At 37.4% G+C, this 9409-nt stretch overlaps 1 protein-coding gene across 1 annotated transcript; it reads right to left on the bottom strand.

Annotated features, from left to right (window-relative positions):
- Positions 1-2069: 2069 nt before the first annotated feature.
- Positions 2070-3592, bottom strand: LOC103707702 (transcription factor MYB7-like). The gene has a single exon (XM_008792292.4). It carries the CDS (start codon positions 3073-3075, stop codon positions 2377-2379), a length of 699 nt encoding a protein of 232 aa, XP_008790514.1. The 5' UTR covers positions 3076-3592; the 3' UTR covers positions 2070-2376.
- Between the last annotated feature and the right edge of the window lie 5817 nt (positions 3593-9409).

Here is a 9409-nt window from a genome sequence, read left to right as displayed (position 1 = left end):
GACCCCACCAAAATGGTTGCAATGCTGATTGCTAAGGGTCAATATTGCCCGCATCGAACATTCTCCTGGCGGGATGGGGGCTGCTACGCGGGGGTGGGCTTGTCCCTTCCTCCCCCCTTCCCCTTTTTTTTAAGCAAAAAAAAAAAATATTTGTTTTTTATGGAAACTTATTTCGAAAATTGATATCGCTTCTTATGTATTATTCTCCAAATATGTTCGCATTCTGTTTCATTTAAGGTAATTATTCTCGATACTCATATCTGTTTCATGAAATTATTTTGTTTTTTGAAATCACTTCCCTATTCTTCACTAACACACTATTAAGTAAGCCTGGTATATAGTTCAATAAGGTTTGAACATGGTTAAAATAGCCTAGCACATAATTAAGTCATCTTGGCACACAGTTAATAAGGTATGAACACGGTTAATATAGCCTGGTGCACAGTTAAGTCACCTTAGCACACAGTAAAGTAAGCTTGGTACACAGTAGTTAATAGAGCCTGACACAATTTAACACAGTAACATACCTTATTTTTACTATTTTCAAATCTTATTGAATTGTGTACCATGCTTACTTAACTGTGTACCAATGAAGAATAGGAAAGTGATTTCAAAAAACGAAATAACTTCCATGAAAAACAGATATGGGGTATCCGGAATAATTACCTTAAATGAAATGGAATACGAACAAATTTGAAGAATAATACATAAGAAGCGATATCAATTTTCGAAATAAGTTTCCATAAAAAATAGCTATTGATCAGAATAAACGTGTGGGGTCATGGAGCATATTCGAAATTTTAAAATATAGAAATCACTAATAGGGACCGAGAATTAGGATTAGTGGCATTTGTGGACCGACGATGGCAATTCCGGTCAATAGGGATTATCTATTATACCAAAGTCATCAGGAGGATGGAGAATTAATTTCCCCTTAAATGTTTTTCCCATCGACAGGCAATTGTTTAAGTTCTCTTTTTCTAAAGAATACTTCCCAACATTTTATCCAATATAAAAAGACTACACACAGTTGTTGAAGCATATCGACCATTTGATGTTACAGTTTTTATTGAATTTATAATAGCCATTTGAATTAATTTATATACATGCATCGGATAATTCGTTGCAGGCTTTGTTGATGCACTACTAACATGAAAATAACCTAAAAGTGGTCATAATAAGGAGAGATCTGAGGCTATGGTTCCGATAAGATACTTTTTGTGACTCAAATTTGTCTTCAAGCTGAAACCCCAAAATTCATAGGAACATATATATCTTCTTTCTGTAGAAAGAAAATATCCTTAAATTTCACCCGTCAGCTTCTAATATACAAAATTAGTGTGGAATTGTTTGCATGAGCAGTCCGTCTGCAACAATTGTTAATAGCCACGTAAAATTTGAGATTTCAGAAGCATGTACTTTAAGTACTCTACGTTGGGCTTTCCAATGGATACCATGAGATTAATCTGGCGTACAAGTTATACCTACCCATCAAAAACTAACTTGCAGCCTTTTTTTTACTGGAAAAGAATTTAAAAGCAGAAATCAATAGAAATCTCAATTGATGAAATCAGACTCAAAGACCAAGGCTAGATCCAAGTCCTAGCTCAGAAAGGAAAGTATCTTTTTCTTCTTTCCGTTTTTTGTCTGCACTTAAAGGAACTTTTTGACAATATCCATCAGGTCGCGTGAGCAGGTGGTGTATAAATCAAAGAAGTACGGCTTCTCTCACCCACCAAATGATCCTTTTGAGGTTTCAGGGCAGGCGTCTATCTTACGGAAAATGAAATTAAGCACCAACTCTTTATAGGTCAAGTCAGGTTGCTGGATGATCATCGAACATTTCAAACTCGTGGTGCATCACAACTTGAGTAATAAAACATCAGCAATTTAGCTCCACAAATATAGAAGGCTGACAGGAAAAAATGTTGGTGTCCCTGTCACGGTTACATGGACCGCTATAAATGGTCATAAGCCAATAAGATGAAATTTTGATAGATTTCAGGCTATTAGCTACTTTCTTGCACGAAGGAACGATCGTTAGTGGAAAACATTTCTTACTGCCTCTTTAATTGAGAATCTTGACACAATTGCAAACGTGTAAGTGCATCAAAAAGTCAAGGTAGTTTAAGCATCTTGTCAATTTACAGCATCCGTGTAGACTAAATTTTATTGACGAACTAAACTCAGTTGTTCTATCGAATTACTGCGAAGTAGGCTTTGAGTCCACAGAATTACATATCGTGATGGACCAATTTATTGGCTGGCAATTTTAGTTTACAAAGGGAAGGAATGGAAGATGAGTATTTGACGACTTCAGGTAGTGATTGTCGCTCTCTTTCGCAGTAATCCTTCTCTGCTCTCTATCATCAGTCATCATAGCGGGAAGGTCTGAGGAAAAGCATTCATCTGAACCTGATCTCCCTCTGGGTTCAAGAGCTCAGAGTACTCTTGGTACAGCCTTTCAAGTAGTCTATCCTTTGAGGGGAAATCACAAGCTGGAACATGGTTCGAAACATCTTCTCCAAAGAAAAAGCCACCTTGGTCGATATCAGACCAATTAATAATTCCCAAATCCTCCATGCTGGTATCTCCATTCTGTTCCTCCGATGTAGCAGTATTTTCGATCTGAGGAATATCTGACCCACTGCTATTCTCCATCAGATTATAGTTCCTCGAGGTTGGTCCCAACCTTGTGGGTTTTGGAACGTAGATCTTAGTCCTAGTAATCTCTCCAGTGCCTTCCACTTCATTCTTTTTCCTTCTCTTGCCTTGTCGATTCTTGCCGTTATGGCTGCTGCTCTTGTTATTAGTGTTCTCGGTCTTTTTTTGTGCTGCCCGGGCTCGCTTTGATGTACCTTTGGAGGTCCCTTCTCTAACCTCAATTCCTTGCTCTCGGAGCCTCTTACTGAGATGGCTGTTCCAGTAGTTCTTGATCTCGTTATCCGTTCGACCAGGGAGCCTTCCAGCTATCAAAGACCATCTGTTGCCGAGCAACGAATGAAGTCGGATAATGAGATCTTCTTCATCTGGCCCGATGTTGCCACGCTTGATGTCTGGCTTCAGGTAGTTCATCCATCGTAGTCTGCAGCTCTTTCCGCATCTAAGAAGACCTGCAAGCGAGTAGGTTTTAGCAAGCGAGAGAGAGAGAGAGAGAGAGAGAGAGAGAAATATTATCTTTTGTTCAAGAAAGAAAACATGAAATACTTTAAAGTATTTCCTTCGTATTTGCACCGAAGTCTCTTTCTTTAAGAAGAATAGCAACACACCTTCTAGCGTTTTAAATTTTTAAGTAACACGTCTTCCGTTGTCATATAAGAGGAAGTCCACATTTGACATGCTACCGTTTATTAGAAAGATTGAACGTGGAGGTCAAAATGCCTTCAGATTTAAGGATATTGATTTCTCAAAATCCTTCTTAAAACTAGCCAACAATTGGAGATTGTGGAAGGCTTATGATTACTGCTATTCCTATTGGAAATAATATGGAGAAGAGGTCTGCTAAGATAGAAAATAACCATCGATCGTACTCCCTACAGCTTGAAACTGGAAATAAAGGAACTTAAAACACATATCAAAAGTTACCAGGAAAACGAAAAAATGAAGTAACTGAAACAATAAGGGAACGGCACTAAATACATAGAAGAAATCAACAAAAACAAGGATAAATATCTCTCATCAAAAAAAAAAAAACAAGGATGAATATCATAACTCCTGCTACTTATCTTTGTGGAAAGAAGAAAACATTAAGTTCTTACAAAACAAGAGAAAAGGAAAGGAAAAGGGAGAAGATAATATTGGTCCATGAAGAAGTGGGTGTTGGTTTACCTAACAATGAAGTGGGAGTTGGTGAATAGGAGTATGTATACATTCAAAAGATACGTGCCTGCTTTTTTAGGGAGATGCCTCCAGTTTCCTTCTCCATGACAATGGATATAGCTGGCGAGCAATGCATCTTCTCTTGCAGTCCATGGCCCTTTGTGCAGCCCCACCTTGGAGCAGCAAGGGGCTCTCCCCATCTTCCCCTGCGTTCCTCCTAGGTTTTCAGTGTGATGCCAAGAGATCCTTCGTTTTTTTTGGATGGAAGTGTCGTACCAAGAGATCGCGTGACAGAGAACGCTCCCTAGTACTCTTTTATAGACGCCATGTGCGCAAAAGAAGGACTTCAAAGATTTATTTAAAAAAGCTTCAACGAATGGCGGTTCGTGTGTGCCGAGGATTGCGGTCAAAGATGGCAGTCATATCATTGATATATATTATTGTTTGAGGTAACGAGGAGGAAGCATGGCGCTTCCCCAAGTTTATTATATCAGAATGTTATCGATATGTTGAGGCAATCTGCTGCCAGATTCTGAACAGCAAACAGAATTCTGACCCTATGAAGCTATGGCATGGAAATTTTTTTTCCTCTGCCGCCGAGGGAGAAACGTGACCTATTTTAATTCTCAAGAAAAAGTTTCAAACAAGCTGACTCTCAAATTAATGTAACATCATCTAAATCAGGATCATATGGCAACGCCAAAAATATGTTAAAAAATAAAGAATTAGCTCTCTAACTATGTAAATTTATTTTTGAGAATATAAATATTGCTATAATAGAAATCACTTATAAAAATAAATTCCGAACTAGATTTTTGAGTTTCTAAGCCGGATGATGTAATAAATATTTGACAATTGGGTCTTATGGGGGGACAATTTAAGATTCAACTATCATTTCGGCTTTTGACTTTTCTCATGCTGACGTGCAATGATGAGGTTTACAATAGCTAGTGTAATTTCTAAGGTATTGACTGAATGATAAACTTGCTTTGGTTAGCGCCTAAATGGTTAATTAAAAGGCAGGAAGAAAAAGAAAAAAAAGAGCACCATAGGTTGGATGGTCCTAAATTGCATGCTGAGGAAAGCACGGTCCAGTACCAAGAGCACCACACCAGATCCACCGCAGTGAAAACTCTAAGGACCGAGTGCACTTTACGTACTTTTCCTGGTGAGAAGGGAAGTTGTCCCATCCCACCGCCCTTCTCTCGACGCTGCCGTCCCTTTCCTTTGTACCTTTAGATGGACGCGGGTGAAAAGGCAACAGTGGAAAGAAGACAAGAAGGTCATGGCGATAAAAAGAAAAACAGGACAGGTTTCGTATAGATTGTGGCTCGCTCGTTTTAGGAGAGTGTGGTCTCCAAGGCACTTGGGGCGATGACGGCATTTGGGGTGGTAGGGAGTTTCATATATATTGACCATTGACTTAAAGGTTTAATTTTTAAGTGATAAAAGCTGGGGAATACATAGTGGGATGGATTAATTTAGATAACGAGGAGCAATACTGTGATTACAAGCAGCTTAGAGAACTCTCTACATCTGCGTGAAGATAAAGGGAGGGAGGAAAAAAAGAGAACTTTCAGTATTTACTAAATCTACTTAGTAGGAATCGTGTTAATTATACGAGTTGGGTGCTCGATTGTGTCCTAGCTGCTAGAAAGAGTGTCTCATTCTACGGATTGGATTCCTGACTTCAATGAGATTGTCATTAATTGAGATTGGAAATGTTACTAGAATTAGGTATCCTCTATATATATGGAATGATCAGGATCGTTCAGGGTTTGGGCCTGGTCAGTTGAAATGGATGGGTGGCTAAAATTTAAGATGGAATTGGGATGGCTCAGATCAAATGACAATGAAATATGTGCAGGTCAAACTTAAGCTAAAGTTACAAGAATAAGTGGTCATAATTAAATATAATCCCTAGATTAGCTTTATTGATAAAATAAAATATTCTCTAAACTAATGAATTACTTAGTTGTCTGTTATTGACTAGATGATTATTTAGATTCTTTGCGAGAAACAACACATAACTTTGTGATGATGTAAATCGTGACCGCTCAATATTTCTTATAATCAGTTGCCAATAAATTGCAATATTGGTGGATAACTGCCCTACCTGCATTAATTTTTAACTAAATATAACAAAGAAGATGCTCGATAGTTTATTTCTTAAATTTATGTATGCAATTTCTTTCTAAATTTTTTTAAAAGTTTCTCCCTATTTTCACAAGTTTCAAATTTTTATCCCTAAATGTTCTTGAACACTAAATTATTGACAACCGTTGCAATCGATTAGTGCTACAGATTTTCTTGTAAGTGTTTGATTTATCAAACCTGATCTAATGGATTGCGATTATTTGATGCCAAGTCACTCTTTTATTTAACACGCATGCTTCACGCAACTATTAATTTCAATTTGCTCCTCATTTATATATTGATTTTTTATTCTAAACCTTTATGCAATTGAACTATTTGCACCTAAAAGAGATGAAATATAGTCCGTATTTCACTTTTCAGAAAAAAAAAAAAAAGGAGACAGGATCTTTATTTTCATATTTGGGGATCTCCTTTCATTTAGCTTTTCATTTTTTCAATGGTTGGACCATGCTCCGAACTATTCTTTGGACATGTAGCGACAAGGCACTATTCAATTATAAGTGGCTGGGCCCAAAATCATCAAGAGAAGGTAAGTACTCTTGGCGGCAGCGATGTTTCTCTGCTATCTTACCAGTGTTCTCTCCTATACTTATTTCTACATATGGATACACACGCGCAAAAAAAAAAAAAAAAAACCTAGCTGTCATTGTTTTTTTATTCTATTCTAATTTTTAGTATTTTGAACTTTTCATACTTCTTTTAGTTAATTTCCCATACTTTTCTGAATTCTGAATCTTTACCTCCTTGTGACTATAGTTTATACAGGGACAAATTATTGGGAACTAGCCCAAGTGGTAACCAAGTCCAATTTTCAGGTCTAGGCTTAATTCTAGATTTAGCTGAAAGGTGGGATATATAGGCTCCTACCTTACAACCTTTAGTTCAGGTTGCTTCTGATGGATTAGAATGAGTTCGAACTTTGTAGGACGATAAAAGCATGAACTTTTTATCTCGAACACGATTCATGGATCAATTATAGTTCTGCACTACTCATTTTCATGTTGCTTTTGCTTTTGTAGGCTTCTACAACCCATTTCGCATTGCTTTTGTTTCTTGTTTTTCTTTATAAAAACCCTTTAACAAGAACAAACTAGACTGAACAACGTCCAATGAAACCCATTTGTTTTTTAAATTGCTTATTTTCCCTTTGGCCACTGCTTGTGGGAGACAAACTTACCTCATCTAAGTTGAATTCACATCTAAAATTAGAAAGAATAGGCAGTGAAAGAGCTTGTAAGTTAAGAGTATTTTTTTGATGGAATATGGAGGAAGTGAGAAACTTCCCTCATATTATATTAATTTTAAAACTTTTTGAATACAAAATATTTACAAAGAAAGAGAGTTTAGAAAAGAAGGAAAGAAGCCAAGGATGGAGGGTTATGAATACAATGAGAACAACTTGGATAAGACGCCCTAATGATTTAGCCGAGCAAAGGTTATCCCACAAGGCAAGGAATGCAGGAGTAGTTCATGCAGAACATAGAAGGTGGAAACTTTTTTCTTGAAGAAAATTCTTGCATTCCTTTCGTTCCAAACGTGCCACATGAGAGCCATGCAAAGTTAACCCCATCCCTTCCCTTCCTTAAGCAAGCTTGCACTCTTCTTTTCCGCCACAAAGTCCAGAGGGCATTTATATTTGGAGGCCGACCATGGAGATTAACAGATTGGAATCGATAAGGCTTGAGCAGCAATCAGATTAGGATGCACATAAAGAGCATTCAACACTTACTCTCCAACCTTTCCTTGCCGGTATCTCATTTATTTTTAAGAGTCGGCCATAAGAACATCTTAGGGCTCGTTTGGTTCGCAAAAAAAAAAAAAGGAAGAAAGTATGGTCAACGGAAAAGTAATAAGATGCCTCTTGTTTGGTTGGAGTTTTCAAAGAAGAGAGACGAAAATGCCGTATTCTCATGGGAATATGATTCCTATATTTCATGAAAAAGTTTTTCCCATAAGAAACATGCAAAAATTACTTTTTCATGAGCCAGGAATTACTTCATTTTTATTTTTTTTCCAAAAAAGCCCTTCAGCATTAAAGAGGCATCAAAAACCTAATTTTTATTAAAGGTATAATAAGAATTACACATAACTTTTTTAGAAAAGTGAATGGTCAATCAAACACAAGCATTCTGGAAATCTGTCGCTTTTTCATTGTCAACCAAATATGCCAAAAGTAGATTTTTAGGTATTCTCTTTCTAAAAATCTACTTTTTAGAAATCATATTTTTAAGAAAAAAAATGCTTCCTGGAAACCAAATGAGCCCTTAATCTTTTCTAGCACACCAACTTTTCATATTGTCTTGTAATACCGACAAAGAATCTCTCCATTATTGATGAACCTGTAATAAGAATCTCTCCACTATGATTTTTCCGCACGGGCACATTTAAGAGTCAAAACGGAAGCATTCAAATGGTCAAGAAGCCCACGTAAGCTACTGAACATCTTGTTCTAATGTTACCATTCAGAAGCAGACCATAAGGAGGGCTTCGCAGAAGGAACTCAGCCTCAAAGTAAGGTACGGGTCTTTAAACCAGTAAGGCTCTAGTTAATTTGTCTTGTCTTGAACTATTCTAACTCATAGAATACGGAAAATGTTGCTCTTCACTAGAATTTCTAAAACCATGGGCGTCCCAATTAAGTGCTTGGCCATCGCACCTGCCACGAGGCGTTTCTCGCCAGGCATGCTAAAGTTGGTCAAGCTTTTCGATTTGGAAGTGCCGACTGAGTTCACACAGTTCATCCGAACCAAAGCAAAAGAAACTACGCATTCGTCATACTAGAAGAAACAAATTAGTTGACAGGAGCTAAGAAGTTATATTCCCTGGTTTCGACGGGGAAAATAGAAATATGGGAAATCGATAACGATACCCGACACACTTCTTAACTACCCTGCTAAATCTAATGAAAAGCTTCTATATGATGAGGTCTTTCATGGAGTAATCTCATCTTAGAAGCGTTCTTTCCGAGAAAAACTGTCGATGGAGGTGTCGATATTTGAATTTCTTTCTCCTTTCTTTCTTTTGGGAAAAGGAACAGAAGCTCCACCTACTTCATTGAGATTAGAATATGATGACGATGTTTGAAGCTATCGAATGTTTACTGTTCTGGGATCAGAGGATATTGGTAGGGCATTCCGCCGAACTTTCATCAAGGCGGTCCACAATTTGGTCCTTGAACAATTCTACATTCTAAATGAGTTGAACCTTAACATTTGGAACTGCGCTTGTATCTGACCATGAAAAAACTGCGCAGATCTCTGACACGGCTGATATATTTGAATGCTCATTCTTTAAGATACGGAATTCGTTCTTAAGGCATTCGACTTTTCGAAATCCATGGAGAAAGGAAAGGATGGATGTGCACAAAGGTGATCCTTATAACGTTCTATATACCAACTGCATCAAACATGGGACCGTATGCGTGTCGTAGACT

The sequence above is a fragment of the Phoenix dactylifera genome, chromosome 5 (genome assembly GCF_009389715.1).
Source record: "Phoenix dactylifera cultivar Barhee BC4 chromosome 5, palm_55x_up_171113_PBpolish2nd_filt_p, whole genome shotgun sequence".
Taxonomy (NCBI): domain Eukaryota; kingdom Viridiplantae; phylum Streptophyta; class Magnoliopsida; order Arecales; family Arecaceae; genus Phoenix; species Phoenix dactylifera.
The sequence above is the reverse complement of the archived record's forward strand: the minus strand, read 5'-3'. Positions and strand labels throughout refer to the sequence as shown.